We start from the raw sequence: 20,238 nt of genomic DNA, 5'->3' as shown, positions 1-20,238 counted from the left end.
CAAGAACATGTTGAAAATATAAAATATATGATTTTCATTCAATTTTCATTATTTCAGTAAAAAATAAGAAAAAAAAAAGACTGTATTTTCTAAAAATAATAATAATAAAAACATTGCAATTAATTTTAATTCATCTTTCCTTTTACCTTATTCCTCCTGAAGCCCCCTTTTTGATATCCTAATCTAGTCAGGTTTGTGCATAAATTTGCTACATAAAGATATGCATAAAAAATAGGACAGAATTTGAGTTTTTCCTGCAAAGATCAACATATAGTTAGCTGGTAGATCTGATATCCTAAACTAAACACTTACTTTTAATCAGGATGTTATGGAAAAACAGTGTGATACCTTAAAGACATCTGAGCAGGTATAACCCCGTGTGCAGCGTACAGCTTTAAAGACCGTGGCGCTCGTCTGTTTCGAATGCAAAGCCATGCGCGCATCCTCGTAATGAGGTTTTAATGGGAGTACACAGAGTGCTGAAGGGGCAGCATTTTTTTTCTGTAAAGCTTTTGATCAACCTCTGCAAGAGAAAACAAAAATCACTTGAAAAAGCTGAAGATGGCTTTGTGACCAGCTGAAAAAACAGGCTTTGGTGGGACTAAAGCCCCAGACAGGAAGTCACTTCAACTTTAAAGGAAGAGCTTAAGAACACGCCAGTAAACTGATGTTTATCAGAACGACTCAAAGAATGAATCGTCTTTGATCTGTCGGGAAGAAATCTGAGACCTAAATGTTTTTTCTAACAAAGAAAACTTAAACATGTAAAGAAAGCTACTGATCTTGCATAACGTAGTCTTTGTAGTGGAACTAGATATTAAAAAAGTCGTGCATTTTAGGCACCAAATTTGGCATCTTAAGCTCACCTCTTTAAAAAAATAAAAAGCAAGATTTATAAATTTATATATATAATACTCACTTCTGATCAAAATCTTTAGTTAAAAAAATTGCATGAATTTGTATTTTTGATCCGCAAACGTCAGAATATTAAAAAAAAAAAGAGAGAAACTACTGTTTTATTCCGCCCTCAGCAGCAATGGCTTGTTGTGAAGCCTTGCTTATGCATCTCAACAACTCTTTTTTATTTTGTTACTTTGGCATATAACTAAATACAAATTTTAATCAGTCATTTTCATTAAAACTGTTATTTTCAATAAATTGGCAGATAAAAATATTTGCTCTCTACCACCTTTTTCCTCTTTTTACCTTTTAAATCTCAATTAAGAACCTTAAAGTTCAACTGGCTTTAAGATTTTGATCAAGACTGTATAGACTAATATTTTTTAGGTACCCCTCAAGTTTAAAGAGTGCATTTTTGTGAATTAACAGCCCAAAATCAAATATTTTTCTAACAATCGATTGTATGGCAGCCATCTTTGAAAATGGCCGCCATTTTGGATTTACCAGAAAAACGACTTTTCTGCATGTGGTTATTCTAAGATAACAATTTGTATGAAATATGAACCTAAATTGCTCAGCTATTGAGCAAGACAGTGATCTAAAAATAGTTCCAAAACCAAATTGCTCCAATAAATTTGAACAATGCCAAAAAATGTCAAAATACAAATGAGCCGAGTTAGAATCTTTTCAAATCTAAATCATTAAATTTCAGTACAACTTTTTTTATTTAAAGAAACCCCTTTTATTTAGTAATTTCTGTGAAAAAATGTGTTTTTGTTCCTTTTAACAGTTATAATGACTGATCTTAGTGTTTTTTTAATCGACACAACTTTATTTCCTGTTATTCTTGAGCTTTAAATTCAATGAGAATATTCAGCAGTTGGTGGAGTTTGGAGCTGTGAAAGTGTTGACTCATGTGAGACTTGTTAAAACTCCCAAAAATTAAACAAAGAACAATTCAGACTGTTGTAAATCTCAGAGGAAGGCTAAGCTCCTAAAATAGACATCTTTCCTTTTCATAGAAAGGTTTTCTTCTCGCTGATCCAACCATTTCACCTGGTTTGTTCACAGGTGGATGTGCTTAAAGTAGACATGGAGAGTGCAGAATGGAAGATTCTGGAGAACTTGGTCCTTGAAGGAGTTCTGGACTCGGTGGGTCAGCTGCTGCTGGAGATTCACCTGCACTGGGCGGGGTTTGAGGTGGGCGGCGACGACCCGTCCGTGGTGCGGTACTGGTTCAGCCTCCTCAAGGAACTTGAAGACGCTGGTTTCAACCTCTTTTACGCTCACAGAAATCCGTCCAAGCCGCCACTGTTTCTGCAGAAAAACCTCCTGAACGCCAGCAGCGCCTACACTCTGGGCTGGGTGAAGTGGAAACCTTCGATGGTGCCGGATGAACCAAAAAGTGAATGACTTTGAAAGACTTTGTTTAAATCAAGCCGGATATTGAGCAGAGCTCCTCCTCCAGCTGGATTATTGGCTGCAGGTCAGCCTGATTCAGTCAACAAGAACCATGGGACTCGATGTACAGACAAGCAGAAGTAAAAGTCGGAAAATAAGTGTACCTCACGGAGCAGCTGCAAATATTCAGTGCTGTAAAGCTATTTAAAATACATTTTTAGTCTTTAAAAGAAGTAGAAAATGGCTACTGCTACCTTTTCCTGAGTTAACACAATATTTTAATATTTTATTCCCAGCATTCTGAGGAATTCTAGGCTGAAGGTATTTATAAGAACACAAAATATTCAGTCAAAAAACTGAGAATTCAAATTAAAATAAGAATTCTGAGCAAAAAAAGTTAGAACGTTGAAATCAGGATGAATATTTCGAGAAATGGTCTGACTGTTAAATTAAAAGAAAAAAACAAATTTTTGCTACTGAATATGTAATCAGAATTAAGGGAATAAAGTGAGAATTCAGGTGGAAAAAAATCTAAAGTCAGAACTTTTTAACCAAAACAAATATTTAGAAAATATATTTAACATTTTTTTTATTTTTATTTTGTTGCTATTCAAGTTTTAATTTCAAGAAATAAATTATTTTTCCCTTTTCATTTTTTTTACTGATGCTCCTCATATTTTCCATCCTGTCTTATATTTTTAATTAAATTTGGTTTTATAACTTTTGTGTAAATTTATATATTTTTTGTGTTAAATATTAGACTAAATGTTAGCTAATTTCTTCTTAAAACTTTAGAAAAGTCTTTTTTTTTTAATTACTTTTACCAAAAAATGTGGAAGTTTTTATGACGGGTATAATTTTAGATAAATAAATAAAACAATAAATCAGATAAAATGTACACATTGTTTATTTCCACAAATTATGATGAAAACTTCTTGACCAAAAACAGATAAAGCGAACAGGATAGGACGCCACAATCGGAATAAAATACCAAATTCCAAATACTAAAGATATTTAACTTTCACATTATTACAAGTGAAACTGTTGGAATTTTGTGAATTAATGAATTTAAAAAAATAAAAACAAGAAGACTGGATACCAGTCCTTTGCTTTCGCTCGTTTCACACCAAACTGCTCTGTACTTTAGGAAAATGCCCCCAAACGGACGTAACCGGAGCCGTGTTCAGTCCCAGAGTTTGATCTGCCCGTCCCACCCGCAGGTGATGACCTTGGAGGTTTCGTGCGGGTGCCACAGGGCGCTGATGCACACCTTGTCGTGAGCCTTGATCCTGTGGTACAGCTTGGTGGTCTTCCAGTCCCAGATGTTGAGCTTCCCATCTGCATCCCCTGAGACCACGTAGCTGATGGAGGAGAATTGGTTCAAGGAAAAAAAAAAAAAAAAAAGGGTGTAGGAGGGTATGATTAGCACTTTACTAAAATTACTTGCGACTCACTTCCACCTGCCAAAAGGTGGGATTGAAAATACATTTATATATATATTTTTATCCAGCTCAGAAGTTGCGGTGTTGCCATGGATACCGAGAGGAAAGTGAGGGCACCTACTCGGAGAGGTGGTGGGTGAAAAGAGACGAGGGATGTGTCGGCTGAAATTTGGGATTTAGACTGGCCTAGTTCGGAGCTCTTTGTGTTTCAGTTAAGAAAATATGAAGCAGCTTCTCCTCCGTCTTCCTTTATGAGCAGAAGTTAGTGTCTTTTTGGAAGTTCTGACGTGTGAACCAAAGATAATTTTAAATGATCATAATATGTCAGTAAGGCATTTTAAATCTGATTTTTTTACACTTTTAAAGCATTTTTTATTTACGACTATGCAGTTTTTAATTCTGATTTACAGTGATTTGAAGAAAAAATACTCAGAAATGAAATTGTAAGCTGAATTTTCTTTATATATGCCCTCCATTGATAAAAAATACCACAACAACACTATTTTTTCTATCTTTAAACAAATACAACACATTTTTATAAATAAAAAATGAGCGGTTTGTCTGTTTTTTTTTTTTTTTACTTTGCTCTGGTCTCATATGATCTGTATCTAAGTTTAAAAATTTCCCACTTTTTAAGGTTTCTTAAGCAGATTTAAATGACATAGACCTCCAGATCATTTTATTTAATTGTTATGAATGTTCCAATGTTATCTTGCGCTTATTTCTAACTTTTTTTTTTAATTGTTTGAAGGATTTGTGCTTTTATTACATTACCAACATGCACATTTTTCTGAATATTTCTGATTCTAAAGTGTTCTATTTGAAGTGCTGTGCACACAAGACTACATACATAATATTTTACCATATTTTCTGCAATAACGTTTGAATAAAAGGTTTTTTTTCCATAAACAGATAAACTCGTACCTCATGTCGGGGGAGAAGTCCACCTGGCACGCATAACCAGCCACCATGTGGCCTTTGAAGATTTTCTTTTTGTTCAGTCTGAAGCGATTTTGGGCTCCAAAGATCAGAATCTGGTTGTCCATGGACTGACACGCCAACCATTTACCTGGAAAATGACAAGAAGAATTAGACGAAAAACAAAAAAAAAGCAGCTTTAGTGACAAATGACACCATTAAAATGTGTTTTAATAGTAGATCAAAGGATGAAAGAATTTGCTTCTAAATAAAAGTAAAGCAAAGCTTTTATTCTCATGTTATTAAACTGGATTTTGAGGCACTTCAGGGAACAAATATGAAGGTTTTTTTTATTTTTTTTATTAGTGGCAGCTAATATAAATTTAATTTTAGACTGCGTTTCAGCTCCTGACAATGTCCCAAACGCTGATGAGAAAAATCCCTCCTCTGTCGGAGTATTACACGGCTCACTGCCCTTTCTAACAGAAACACCAGGAAAATTAATATGATACGAGAGGGAGAGAGCTCTGGCGAGTGTTTGTCACATCCTTCAAAGGGAAAACATCAGATTAATAAAAAGGACAAGTGATGACAAAACTGTAGGCAGAAAAAGGATTGACCAGTATCACAACAGAAGCTGGGATCTGTCTGTTTCAGCGATAAAGAGACCCGACAGCGGAGGACGCTCCGGATGCGGCGCCGAGGGAGGAGGTGGGGGTCCTATTTAGACATGAAGAAAAACGAGTGACCTCCTACTGAGAACACGTTCATTATTCACACGGAGAAGAAAAACTAATCATGTTGGGACAAATTAGAGCAGCACCTACAGAAGAGAGGAGCGAGCAGGAAGGAGGATAAAAGAGATGACGCGCTGCAACAGGGACTTCCTGACTTAAGAGGAGTGTTTAGTACGATGATGAAGAACGTTTTATTCTGTTCTAATGAACCGAACAAGCTACGCTTACACCGTCATTCAAAAACCCTGTTAAAGCGAACACTTCCAGTGATGTTTTCCCTTAAAGGAGGAGCTTGAAATCTGTTATAGGTGAAATCCACAAAGTAGGATCACGGATGTTTTAAGCCCAGTCTCTACATAATTTATACATTTTTATCAGAAAGACATAAATAACACTTTTCTCTTTTGTTTAAAGGGCCTATAACTTGTAAAAAATCAACTTTTTTAGCTTTAAAGTGTTTTATGATATTAATTCCTGATTAAAAACAACCCTAAAGTGGTATTTTATCCCTTCATGCATCCATTAGTACTCCTCTAAAACTCTGCGCTCTGAGCACCAGCCCCTTCCAATCCACGAAAATGAGCAGATTCTCACAATGAGAACAGCCCCTTCAGGAAGAGTCGATCGGCAAAACATTTATTTTATAAGTACTTTTGTCTTTGCTAAAGTTTTAATGTTATTTGTTTTTGTGGGCAAAATGCAGATATGGTGCCAAAGCTGCCGCCCACAAGGAGCTAAAGGCGGAGCCTCAGAGATTGAGGCATCTTGCTTACATTTCATGTAAAAAATGTGTTTGTTAATTAGCCAAAGGTAAAATATTACCATATATGTGAATGTAGTTTACTTTAAAAGACTTAAGAATACCATGATTTAGGCCCTTTATACTTGTAGAGTTCAAACCTTCATAAAAAAAGTAAGTCCAGTATGATAGAATGACAACAAAGATCCGATAGTGATCGAAGATTTATGCAGATTCGACAAACTGAACGTACAGGACACACGGCACAGATGAGATTGATGAGGTTTACAGCCAATCAGGACGCAGGGACACAGCATGCTGTTATAATAAAAGCGTGCAACTTTGAAAGCTGAGCTTATTTCCTAGTGAAAGAAAGGTAATAATAAAACTTAAAAGAACAGAGTTCCTGCAGCAAATCCAGTCCACTTCAATCAGAACAATGTCTAAATGTTCTGCCTTAAAGGAGAAGCTCGACATTTGAAAGACTTGTTCACTTCCTTATATATGAAAGCCAAACACTGTTTCAAACTTGAATGAAACACAAAAAAACTCCTCTTACCAACAGCTTTATGACAAAAAAAAATCATAAAATATTAAAGAAAAACATACTTATTGTCTTTTAGAAAGAAAAATGACTTGTTTTTAAAGAGTAACATTTGAAGTCCATGTTTGAGAATTTGACTCTTCCACTTGAATGTGACGATAATCCATTTTTATGTGTGATCTCTAGGAAAGAGGGTCAAAAGAGTAGAGATGCCACGATTAGTCGACTAATCGATTATTAAAATAGTCGACGACTAATTTAATTGTCGATTAGTCGTTACTTTATATTATATGGAGTCAGAGTGTTTAGGCTATTCTGGCATTTATTAAGGTTTTTTAGGCTAATTTGGAGTTTAGCTCAAATTTAAGCTACATGCTAGCTATTTTGGCTAATTAAGGATTTTTTTGGAGTTTGTTTTTTTAGCTAAACTTTCATGTGCATGCTAGATATTTTGGCTAATGTAGCATTTTTTTCAGTTTTTTTAGGCTAAGTTGGAGTTTAGCTAATATTTCAGCTACATGCTAGCTGTTTTGGCTAACTTAGGATTGTTCTGTTTTGTTTAGGCTAATTTGGTATTTAACTAATATTTTGGCTCGCTATCAGCTTCAGCATTTTCAACTATCAGCTTCAGTGATTTTAGCTAGCATCTTCAGCTATCAGGACTAGCATGTTCAGCAGCCAAATTCAGCTTACAGCATTCACACTAGCATTATCACAGGTAATGCTATATATCTAGTTTTTAGTTAGTTTAAAGCTAATGATGGTTAAGATGTTTGTTTTACATCCAGTTTTCACATGACCCGATTAGTTGACTAATCTGAATAAATAATCGGTGATTAGTCGACTATTAAAATAATCGTTTGTGGCAGCACTACCAGAGAACAAGCTACTTTCTGACAAATTGGTGATTCGTCAAAACTTTCTTAAACACAACTCCAAAAAAAAAAAAAAAGTCTTATTTCCAGAGATGAAGCTCCATGAATCTGTAACTGCGCAGCGATAATGGAAATGTCTGACTGACGTTAGACAAGCTTCACAACAATCCATCATCGTCATGGTGGAATGATCCCAAACACATAAACTGAGAAGAATAAAAACCGCCCGAACAAACACGTTCACATAAATTTTGAGCGTTTTAAGAGCTGACTGACTCCGTCCAAGCCCACGCTTTTAAACCCCACCTTCAGAGCTTTTGGCCAATGTCCAGCTCTGGAAGGCAGTGTGATCATGCGGCCTTCTGCTCCCTCGGGTCCCTGCAGTGTGTTTGTGAGGGATTTGCCACGACTTGAACACTCACCGTTGGGAGAAAGAGTCACAGCCGGCATGGAGTGCATACTTGGCTCGGCGATGTACTTGAAATCCACAGGGATGTCCCTAAAACAGACACAGAGCACATGAAAGCCCAACAAGGACTGGAGAGAGAATCAGTGCTGTTCCTGTTTTCTGATTATGTGATTTCAAATAAATGCAACCAGATGTGGTGAAATAATAAAATCAAGTCGCTGATCCAGCCAGATTATGAATTCCCAGCCCTAACATGTCCTGCTGCAGCTCTGAATGATCTTCAGGCCACATGTTGGCATCTGTCAGAATAACTGCATGCTAATTTGCTTGGTCCTGATAAATCCACAGAGAAATAAAAAAAAGTATTTCTGCCCTTCAGGCTTTTTACATATGTTAGTTTTTCCAGAAGATTATCTTATTTAGAGAAGGCTGAGTTTAAAAGAAAATCAAAAAAGTGTCATTATTTCAATCATGTATTTTCTTTTTAAAAGGTTTCTTTGATTTTTTGGGCACAAAAACAGCTTTTTTGTGCATTTTTATGTGATAACTGTAAAGTTAAACCACTTTTTTTTTTAAAAACATAACCAAATTAATCTAGTTCTATTATAAATATTTACTAAATATAATATTTACCCAAATTGTATTAAATATGAAACTAAATTAAATAGTTAGGCTGTAATTCCTAGCTAAAATGGAGAATAAATCATGTTTTCAGAATATTTTTTTTAAATTTTTTACATCTAAAGTAAATCTTATCAACAAAAAAAAAACTTTTGGTAAATGTAGCCAGGAGAGGACTAAAATCTATTCTTGTTTCATATCGGAAAGTTGCTTGAGGGATTAAATAAAAAACTGGAACATTTTGTCTCGGTTGTAATCCTCCTCAGACACAAACAGACATTCAGCCCTCTGGTTGATGAACCGCTGCTGCACATTAACAAGTCTTTAGTCAAAATGTGTGAAAATGAGAAAACAAAAGATTCTTTTAAACTGTTTTCTCTTATCTTCTTTTCCAACCTGAGTTTTTATTTGTTTTAGTCAATCTACATTCTGCACATTGTTATAAAGAGAAAAGCTGTATTCATAAGAAAAAATGAAACATTTTCCAGAGCGTTCCTTGTTATGTAAGAATTGTGCTTTTTTTTTTAAATCAAACTAAAAGTTTAGTAATTAAGATCCTTCACAGATCCCCTAGAGAAGAAACAAGAGCTGGGAAAGTTTCTAAAAAAAACATGGAACAAATAAACCTCCCCTCTTTCAAAAAATCTATGGACACTTCCTTCATGAGCCGATCTTTAAATATTTATCCATCCTAATAAACACTGGCGCTTGTTTATCCCCACATGACGCCCCAGAGAGTCCACTAGTCACAAACAAGCAGGTATACACAAATCACATATAATCCTGTTAGTGAAATTATGCATGTTTGTTAGGAGCAGATTATTTCAGATTAAGCACATTTTTCCGAGCGAAAGGGATTCTCCTTTTGAACCATTTTTTTAGTAGTTCAATAGCTTTAAGGTTTGTGCTCGAGTTTATTCTGAAATCAATAATACATGTGGAAAAAACAAACTACTTGACGTCAATAGAATGAAAACAGTCCAAAAAGGGAACAGATGCTGCAGTTTTGAATGCTTTCATTTGATCCTTTAAAGCATAATGCAAAAAAAACAACAAATGTATGTGATATTTCTTCTGAAAAAATAACTTTTAATAAAAGATGTAATTAGACTACAAATTAAAGTTTTTTTTTATATCTTTAGTAACTCATCAATTAAGATCCAATGATGTTCTTAAATATTCTGAGAGTTTTTTTTCTCTTGGAACTGGATATAATTAACTTTTTTTTCTCCTTCTTTTTGTAAAGTAAAAATATTTTAAGCTTTTTCCCACAATTCCTTGCCACACATCATAAAAGAAAAATCTAAAAAAATTGAAAAAATTGGATGGATTGCTTCTCAAATTAGGAATTCTGAGTTTAAAACTGCAACTAATGAGGCAGTTCTGGTTTTAGCTGAAACAAACACATGATTTGATCTTTCCTTTTAATTTTTTGCATCTTTTATTTTGAAACTTGAGCCAACACCAATGCAATAATTTGTCATAGTTAGCGTAAAGATAAAATAAAAGAGAAATTTGTGGTAGTTCTGAAAACACAAATCTCAATTGGAAACCACAATATTCATAATAAGAAACATAATATTCATCTTAAGAAAGGAAACCCCTCCATCACCATGGTAACCATGTATGGCATTGATATGACATAGTCAAAACATCTCTCAAGTATGATTCTTGTCTTGGCCTCAAATCCAAAAAAGTCTATTCAATGTCCTAAAACTAAAGAATATAAACTTAATAGGACTTAAATGCTACTTAACTGTACTACGTGTTGCATTATGGGACGTAAACTGCACTCACCACTCCCAAACTCGAAGACTCTTGTCGTCTGACGTGCTGACAAAACGTCGGTTCTCATCCACAAAGGTGATGGTGTTGACGGCGCCCAGGTGGCGGTCGTACTCCTGAACCACCTCTCCTGTCCTGATGTCCCACTGTCACACACACACAGGCTCAAAACACGGCGAGGAATACGATTTCCTGCTAAAAGAGTGAAACCAAACCACCCAGAAACGACTCGGTGGACGTGAAATCAGAAAGGGCACATTTCTGCGCCGCCTGGTTGTGCTCTTTAATTAAAAGCCCACCTTTGGGGCCAGCAGCCATCTGTGCTCACAACCCGGAGAAGTGCTGCATGATTTAACAGCAGCTCTGATTGCTGCGCCAGATTGAGAAATCTATTGGTCATAATGAAAATGAGGTGGCCATCTTGATTTCAATCAAACCTCATAGTTTGATCCGTCTACTCATCTGTGGGACTCTACATCTGTACTTGGGCTGCCACGATTACTCGATTAAAATAGTCGACGACTAATTAAATAGTCGATTAGTCGTTACTTTGTATTATATGGAGTCGGAGTGTAGTAAAGTTGAAAGTTATGAAGGCATCCTGACAGCTTTTTGGACTATTTTGACACTTATTAAGGTTTTTATGGCTATTTTGGAGTTCAGCAAATATTTCAGCTACACGCTAGCTCTTTTTTCTAATGTACGATCTTTCAAAATTTTTTAGACTATTTTGGAGTTTAGCTAATATTTCAGCTACATGCTAGCTGTTTTGGTTAATTTACAATTTTTTCTGTTTTTTTTAGGCTATTTTTGAAGTTTAGTTAATACTTCAATCTCTTGCTAGCTATTTTGGCTAACTTAAGTTTTTTTTTTTCAGTTTTTTAGGCAAATTTGGCATTAACTAATATTTTTGTTGGCTATCAGCTTCAGTAATTTCAGCTATCAATTTCAGGATCTTCAGCTATCAGCACTAGCATCTTCAGTGGCCAAATTCAGCCTACAGCATTCATACTAGCATTATTGCAGGTAATGCTTTATTTTATTTTTTATTTTTAGGCTATTCTGGAGTCTAGCTAATATTTCAGCTACATGGTAACTATTTTGGCTAGTTTACAATCAGTTTCAGTTTTTTTGGCTATTTTGAAGTTTAACTAATATTTCAGCTACATACTAGCTATTTTGGCTAATTTACGATTTTTTTTCAGTTTTTTAAGCTATTTTGAAGCTTAACTAATATTTCAGCTACATGCTAGCTATTTTGGCTAATTTAGGATTTTTTTCTTCAGTTTTCTAGGCTATTTTGGAGTTAATATTTCAATCTCGTGTTAGCTATTTTGGCTAACTTTTTTTTTAGCTTTTTAGACTAATTTGGCATTAAATTAATATTTTTGTTAGCTATCAGGTTTAGCGATTTCAGCTATCAATTTCAGCATCTTCAGTGGCCAAATTCAGCTTACAGCATTCCTACTAGCCTTATTGCAGGTAATGCTATATTTTTTTTAATTTTTTAGGCTATTCTGGAGTCTAGCTAATATTTCAGCTACATGCTAGCTATTTTGGTTCATTTAGGAATTTTTCCAGTTTTTTAGACTATTTTAGAGTTTAGCTAACATTTCAGCTGCATGTTAGCTATTTTGGGTAATTTAGGCTTTTTCCAGCTTTTTAGGCTGATTTGGGCATTTAACTAATATTTTAGCTGGTTATCAGCTTCAGCATTTTCAGACATCAACTTCAACATTTTCAGCTGTCAGCTTCAGCGTTTTCAGCTATCAACACTAGCATCTTTAACGTCCAAATTCAGCTTACATAATTCACACTAGCATTATCACAGGTAATGCTATATATCTAGTTTTTAGTTAGTTTAAAGCTAATAATGGTTAAGATGTTTGCTTTACATCCAGTTTGCGCATGACCCGATTGGTCGACTAATCTGAAAAAATAATCGGTGATTAGTCGACTATTAAAATAATCATTTGTGGCAGAACTAATCTGTACACATCAGCAAATTGTTTATAAAATAAGAAACTTTGTATGTTCTAATTTTCTGCAGTGTTCTTTACCCTTTTTACATTTTTTGTCCTTTCTTGTTGCCTTTGATTTATGAGTTGCTCTAATCCTGTCATCCACTCACACACAACTGTACAGTTGCTAAAAGAAATGAGACAAGTGCATTTCATGGTCCTGTGGGCACAGTTTCATGCATCTGCTGGGTCAGCACAGCTTCATTCTTCCCACTTCTTTACCTGAACAATCTTCTTATCCGACATGCCGGCCACAAACAGGTTCTGTTTGTCTTCGTCTGGGTTGAACTTGACACAGTATGGCACCTTCCTGTTGGTGAAGCGCGAGATGCACTGGCCTGTGGAGTCAAGCAAATTAAAGAAAACCCAGAGCTTGGGAATAATCTGCAGTAATGTTTCACAAAAAAAAAAAAAGAAAAAAAATGTCATTCTGCAGCTTTTGCTGGAAGGTGAAGACAACCGAGCGGTGAAACTGAAACCCCTGGGAGTTTTTGTTCATTCCACAAAGGTGAATGATTGTGACAAATACAAGAAATAATGGAAAATGAAAAAATGACCGAAACCCCAGCAGGGATTCATGATTGTAATAAGAGCTCAGCTACCGCCAACATTTTAGTACAGGTGGAAGAAATGTGCGATAAAATATTAAAGAAAATACAGTACATGAACCTAAAATGAAAAAGGAAAAAGTGAGCGATAAACTCCATTTATGGGGCAGGATGAAGTGGATTCTGCCTCAGATTGTGGGGGATTTAACTCTCTTCTGCCCTCTGCTGGAGGAGCAAATTCTTACTCAAACTGTCAACAATAAAGAATGTCCTCTTAAACCATCTATAACCGACTTTGGTACATTAAAAAAATGTTAGCGACAAGGACAGACAAACGTTGTCATGGAAACTCTCCTTTTTTTTAAAATCAACATAAAGATTATTCTAGACGTGTGCTTAAACAGAGGCAACAGAACGTGACTGCTCCCCGAGAACCAAGTCTGACATATGAAATCCCCTTTGAATGCACAATGATTGCTGCTTTGACCTTTATGTTAATAATACATCTGCTTGGTTATGTATCTGACAAGAAGCTGAAAGTGAGGAAAAAAAACCCTCCATGCAGTTAAAGTTGTATTTTAATTTGAAAACATGAATTTAGTCACTCAAGGGAAGCAAACTTAATGTCAGAGACACCTCGTACCTGTCTCAGAGTCCCACAGTTTAATGTAGCGGTCGTATGCGGCGCTGAGGAACTGAGTCCCCGTGTTGTTGAAGCAGATGTCTCGCACGGCTTTGCTGTGACCTATAACACAAAATACACACTCACTTCAGTGAAACACACAAATGCAATTCCTTCTAAATACTTAAAATGTTGACAATTTATAAAAAATTCTGTCAATTTCACATGTTTTGGTTGTGCTAACAGACAGACGGACAGAAATTAAGAAATTTAAGTTAATTTCTGAGTATTTTTTTTTATTCAAAATGTTATAAATCAGGAGCAGATGCAGAGAAACTGAAAAAGAGTGTATTTGTGATGTAGAAAGTACACAAGTTCCCTGCTCCAACAGTCCCACCCACAACTCAGAGGCAAATCTCTAATGAATTACTGCCAGTATGTAGAAACTATGTTCTAGAAAATGACTTTTTTTTTATTTGGTTAAATACTCAACCAAGTGGGCCCCAAATGGGTGTGTTCTGCAGATCTGTGGTGGCCCAAATGAGTTTACCCACATTGGTTTTAGTGGGTACTCAGTGAGCTGGTTCGCTACGCTAGCCAGTGTAGCAAGCTAACAAGCTCCATTGCCCAGGGTTCGGCAGACAAAAGCGAGCTCCGCTGCTCAGAGACCAACAGCCTGGGTGGCAACCCCGCTAGCTTTGCCGCTCCTTGGGTGACTGTGCTCGTTAGGTCTACTAGCCTCAGGCGACAGCGCACGCTAGCTCTGCTGGCCCCTGGACGGCAGAGCTAGCTAGCTTGCTACACTGTCCACATGCGGTTGGCTAGAGTGGCGAACCATCGCACTGAGTTCCCACTTAAGCTAATGTGGGTAAACACAGGTGGTGCCACCACGAAAACCCATTTGGGGCCCACTTTTAAACCATCCAGGGCCCACTCGGCCTTGCTAGCTGGGAATGACTTAGTTATCATTAAAAGACCACTTAAAACACCTTTAAAATAGCTCAAAACATGATTGGAGAAGGTCATTAAGCTAAATCAATTAACTTAATACGGCTTTTCTTCTTCCAGTTATCGTAAGGTTCTAGTGATCCAACAGCATTCAGGCATCTTTCTTGTTAATAACGTTCTACACTGTTTCCATGGCGATAAAGTCCATAAGAACAAATGGTTCCTGCACACATGTTCGATGAAGACCAAAGGAGACAGCAACTCTAGAAAGACTTAAAGATGTGTGCAAACGCTTTTACATTTATACCATCGAAACTACGGACAGTAAATAAGGCAACAAAAGCAATACTATTCTGTGTTTCAGTTATTTAAATATCAAAATGTGTCTAAATAAGTTCCACTAACAAGATTCCAGAAACCATTTAAAGGTCTTTACAGAAGTAGAAATCCAAATATGGACACAAAGTGTGAGGACCCAGCCACTCTGTTCACTCACACCCACAGTACATCATGTCTGACTCCTCACCCCCTCCATCTCAATGTTTTCTGCCCTCCCCTGCCCCTCGTTCCCCTTTTCTGCCCCTGGGCTGCTGAATTATGCATATTCTTTGAAGGAGCTGACAAGGAGAGCCACAGCTGCAAACAATCTTTGCTCTGACAGTGTGCTCTCAGTGAGACGTGTGGAAGAGTGCACTGCATCTATCAGCCAAACAACCCCCCCTAGACACCGTAAGAATTAGGAAACAAAATAAAAACATATATAACTGCGCATTTCTAAGAAACAAATGCTCCTGTAATGATGAGAACACAGTTTGTTACTGAAGGGCTTTTACCAATTTAAACCTCAACCATATGCAGAGTGAACATCTTTGCTGATGATGATGCTTTGTTACTCATTAAGATCTTACAGTTAGACGGCAAAATACTCCATGACTTCAAGTTCTGTGGTTTGTATTCAATCAAGAGATTTCAATATTATTAAAAAGTTACATTATTGATATATTTTAGAAAACAGGAACCTGAAACACAGGTTGTATGATTACAACTTAAACTCCGTGATTTTTTTCTGGAACATCCAGAATGAACAAAAAGAATGAAGATGATGAACCCTACACCCCTGACTAGATTGCATCATTTCTGGAAGAGAAAAGATTTCATCATGAAGCGGCTCGTGCTAGAAATATTGCTTTATTTTGTAGATCTGGTGGAGGAAAGAGTCATTTCGACTCGTAAATATAAAAAGCTTATGTAAATAATTTAGAGATAAAAATAAAACCAGATAACACTTACCAATAAACGTCCTAAGACACCTCCTCTCACCGTAAACCTCCCACAACTGTGAAAAAATTAGTCAAAACAAGATCAAAACTTTACAACAAAAGAGGTTTGAACAGAGTTCAGAGAAAACAGGGACCAGATTCTCATGGGGAACGTAAAAGTTGAATATTATTGGAGCGGATTATGCTCTAAAAATAACAAATAAAAAGCATTTCATGAATCCAAATGTGTAATACTTTTATACTTATGTACCTTGATCTTACAGTCCATAGAGCAGGACAGCAGCAGATGACCGGAGCTGGGGAATAACCGGATCGCACTGACACCCTGAGGGAAAAAACAGCAAGATTTAACATTCTTTAAATGTTAAATTATTGTCCCTAATATTTATAACAGATTTCTATTTCTTTTGAAGTATTTATAAATATGTGAGAGAGTAATTTTCAATTTAGAGGATTTTCTATTTTTGTCTAAAAGCTTAAAAGAACATAAGAGTTATTAATAAATGAAAGTAAACGGTTTATATGCTCAAAATAAATTAGTTAATTTCACTTTCAGATCAGAGCAGCATGTTGCTACTGAAGAACTTTAACAGAAAAACTATTGTTTTTCTATTTTACTTTCCCTCAGAGTTTTCTGGATATTAACATTTATAGGAAATAGAGTTTTCTATAATTAGACAAACATAAAAAAATAATTAAAGAAAAAATGTTAGTGTGAGGCTCATTGGATGCAAAGATGGCCGTTCTACTCACCTTGGTGTGTCCAGACCAGACGTGAATCTGTTTCTTCGGCAGGTAACACTTGTCCGGAGCATCAGGCGAACGCAGGTTGACGCCAACATCCTGCGGAACGTGGAGGTAAGACCTGCCCTGGTAGTCGTACATGTCTTTGACTGTGAGAGGAACAAAAATAAAAAAGTGTATTTAAATACTTTGCATCAAGTTTTATTTTGCAGCTCTGCTTGACACTAATAATTTAAATAATATTTAATTTATTGGCAGAAATTGAAAAATGTGATCAGATTAAAAGATGACCCTGTTATTAAAACTTTTTTAAGACACGTGTATTAAAATTACTTAAAGGATTTAGTACTCTTAACATTAAATTATTTAAAAATGTATAAACTATCAACAACCCAGTACCGTGAAGAATAGTCTTCTCTTCTGCTGGAGACTCTTCCTCCCTCTTTCCTCTCTTCTGCCTCTTCGCTAGGTATTCCTCCAGGTCCTTCTTTTCTTCCTGCACAAGAAATAAATATATCTTTAGAAAAACTCTTTAAAAGAACCTTCTCAACATTTTAAAGACCAAACAAGCAAGCGGCTGCTCATCTCAAACGTGTGTTTCTTTGTTAAGACTTTGAGGAGGACTGTGGCATTAAACTGATTTATCCTATTTCTCTGCTAAAGGGGAAATTATTCCATACACACATTTTAAATTTTTACTGATGTTTTTGAGGTAGCAGAAACTATAGATGATTGATTACTTGATATGATAGTAAAATATTAGCTCAAACAAATTAAAGACGTTCACAAAACTGTTTTTCAGATCCAATAATACGCATTACTATTTTTGATCTTTGTGATTTTTTTACCTCATAATTTAATCTGAACAAAAGTAGCAAATATTAGTAAAAAATATTAACAATTTACTTTGAAAAACCCAATGACTTCAAACTACATGAAATGACATAAAAAGGGAATTTAAATTAATGAATCAATATTGAATTAAAAATATAAAAACTGATTGTAATGGATTCATTTAATTTTTAAATAATACTCCTGAAAAGTTTGTAAAGTGGTGAATATTAATAAAGAAAAGCATTAAAACTATCTGATTCATCTTATATCTTTTTTACTACATTTACTGCAATTCTATCAAGTCAGTAAAATATACAGTAAATTAAAGAAAACTTCACCTCTGTTGGTTTGGCCACATTTTTCTCATCTTCATATTTGGCCCACGGCCCAAGGAAATTATCAATATCTGCAGCTTCTCCCCCTTTCACCTTCTTCCTTTTCTCTGTCTTCTTCTGACCGCTTTCAAAAACGGTCAGTCCTGGAATGACAATAAACACAAAACCATTCAATTTACCAATAATTGCATATGACAGATTTTAGCCCTTTAGACCCTGAGCTCATCTGTCTCGTCCAGCTGGAGACTGGTGGTCAGGGCTCACACGGTTAAATGATGTGATGATAAATGGATTATTTACACTTTGAACAATTACCTTTATTTTTCTCAGCCTCGTCCACCGCACCGATGTAGCTTGTTGTGCTTATTTGCTGAGCGTCAACAGAAGGGTCTAAAGCGTAACCTACCAAAGGATAAAACATAGGTTTGTAGTTTTAAAAATGTGAACACTTACAGAATCCATCCACCCAAAAGTTTACAATCTTACCATAAGTAGAGAACGTCCTTCGTTGTTGCTCAAACATGAAGTCGTTGACGTGAGCTGGTTCGGCATAACCAGATAACATGTTCCTGGGGGCGGCCATCTGCTGCGTCTGGAAAGGGTTCTTTGGTCCAAACTAGAAAAACATAAGACAAATTACACACAGCTCCAAACAAACAAAAACATATCTTTTAAAACTTGCTTGACCCACAGTCGTATTAGCTTTAATTTTATGGTATTCATAAAGATAGTAAGATTATCTGCTCCATTTATGACCAACTTTGACAGAATTTTCTAAATATGTGTGGCCAGTGCTGAACTTTTTTCTTGGCTGCAAGTACCAGGAGGAAACTCCCGCCACACATATTAGACGTAGCCAACATGATCTTCCATCAGTTTTTGTGCTTAGATGCACATAAATACATGTGAATAACATCAGCCTTTTTAATAAACTAGAACATTTTATTTGTTTTTTTTTTTAAATCATATTAGTTAGAATTCTACTATCAGATAAAAAAGTAAAATTTGATAACTTCACATGCTTTTGTATTATATTATTCTGAAATTGTGTGAGTAGAACAACTTCACAACTTACCTCAGGAGCAAACAAGGTTTCATATGTGGGGTTATAGCTGACTTCTTTCAAAGTAGGATCCAGGTGAGTACCCGTCTCAACAGACTCCTAACACAAACAAATAACAGTGACCAATAATAGTCATTAAAAGCACATTAAACACTGTTTTGTACATTTGTCCCTTTAGATTATGTTTTATTGTTGCAGGAGTTACAAAAAAAGTAATCAAATAACAATAAATATATATGCATTTTAGATTGTAAGTATCTTTGAGAACTCTGTAAATCAAAAATAAAGATATTGCAACATACTAAAATCATCTTAGCATTTTCAATTAAAGGAAACTGATGGCATTGTAAAAAATATTTAGATTAAAAAAAAGTTTATTCATCCTTTAGTAGGGAGATTTTATATTTTTAGCATAACAGATTAGCTATAATTTTACATATAAAACGCCAGAGAACCAAAAATTAACAACTTTAATAGAGGATTAATTTCTAAAAGCATTAAGAGGTCAATAATTCAAAAGTATTTGAAGGTTTATGCTAAGACTGTAATTGCTATCTTATAGCTTATTCGCAATCTATACTTGATTTGCCTTCATAATGTAACCAATATGAAGTCATAATTGCAAACAAAATACCCCAACAATCTATTTTAAGTTACGTTTACCCTACTTTTATCAACATATAATGAAAGTGTCGTCGAAGAGTAGTCATCAAACTTCAAATTTAAGCTAACGTGAGTTAGCACGACTGACTTAGCTTACCTTAACAGCCACCTCCGGGGCAGAATTCAGAACTGCCAAGGTTGTTACATTACCAGACTGCAAAGGTTTAAGGTGAACCGTAGCGTCCGGGTCCATTGGGTCAACTTTTTCTGAACTAGTTTTCGATTCTGACTCAATTTCTGAATCAGAATCGCTACCGTACGAAGCGAGGGAAGCTATGGCGGCAGACATTTTGAATGTTGTGAATTCACCGGAAGTGCTAGGGCGGGACTTCCGATTTCAAAGGATATCTTTCTTTCTTTCTTTCTTTCTTTCTTTCTTTCTTTCTTTCTTTCTTTCTTTCTTTTTAAAATAACTTTAATGTATGAGAAACTGTAACTTTAAAACTTTAACTTAACTTTGAAATATGAGTGTTCACTTATTATAATAAAGGTGTCATGTTAAATTTTGAAAAATATATTTTCCTTAATCATTATTAAGTAGTGTGTTTTAGAACAGACCAAAATGTGTTTTAGTCACAGCACTAAGACCATAATAATTGTTTTATTATTATTACTACTACTACTACTACTACAACTACTACTACTACTACTACTAATAATAATAATAGTGTCTTCTTTCCTAATTATAACTTTAGGTTTGTTTCCCCAGTTAATTTAAGCACAATATTTTATTTCCTTTAGCTTAATTAACACATTTGTTTACTTTTTTGTTTTTAAAAGTGTGCTTAGGGATTTTTTTATTTTTTTAT

At 35.3% G+C, this 20,238-nt stretch overlaps 2 protein-coding genes across 2 annotated transcripts in view; one reads left to right on the top strand and one right to left on the bottom strand.

Annotated features, from left to right (window-relative positions):
* The window catches only part of mettl24 (methyltransferase like 24), a 35,084-nt gene extending 31,034 nt beyond the window's left edge, over nucleotides 1-4,050 (top strand). The window contains exon 5 of the mRNA XM_024290578.2: nucleotides 1,972-4,050. Coding sequence (XP_024146346.1) covers nucleotides 1,972-2,313 — 342 coding nt within the window. The 3' untranslated portion in view covers nucleotides 2,314-4,050. The remainder of the gene's footprint in view (nucleotides 1-1,971) is intronic.
* cdc40 (cell division cycle 40 homolog (S. cerevisiae)) lies at nucleotides 3,191-19,718 on the bottom strand. Its single transcript, XM_024291703.1, has 15 exons — nucleotides 19,527-19,718; nucleotides 18,779-18,865; nucleotides 18,190-18,319; nucleotides 18,019-18,105; nucleotides 17,707-17,846; nucleotides 16,934-17,030; nucleotides 16,544-16,683; nucleotides 16,041-16,115; nucleotides 15,801-15,846; nucleotides 13,584-13,685; nucleotides 12,615-12,730; nucleotides 10,384-10,517; nucleotides 7,979-8,055; nucleotides 4,668-4,812; nucleotides 3,191-3,662 (listed from the first exon to the last, which is right to left on the bottom strand). Exons 1-15 carry the CDS (start codon nucleotides 19,716-19,718, stop codon nucleotides 3,485-3,487), a joined length of 1,746 nt encoding a protein of 581 aa, XP_024147471.1. The 3' UTR covers nucleotides 3,191-3,484.
* Nucleotides 19,719-20,238: the final 520 nt, after the last annotated feature.

Source organism: Oryzias melastigma, linkage group LG24 (genome assembly GCF_002922805.2).
Source record: "Oryzias melastigma strain HK-1 linkage group LG24, ASM292280v2, whole genome shotgun sequence".
Classification (NCBI taxonomy): domain Eukaryota; kingdom Metazoa; phylum Chordata; class Actinopteri; order Beloniformes; family Adrianichthyidae; genus Oryzias; species Oryzias melastigma.
This window is presented reverse-complemented; position numbering and strand designations above follow the sequence as displayed.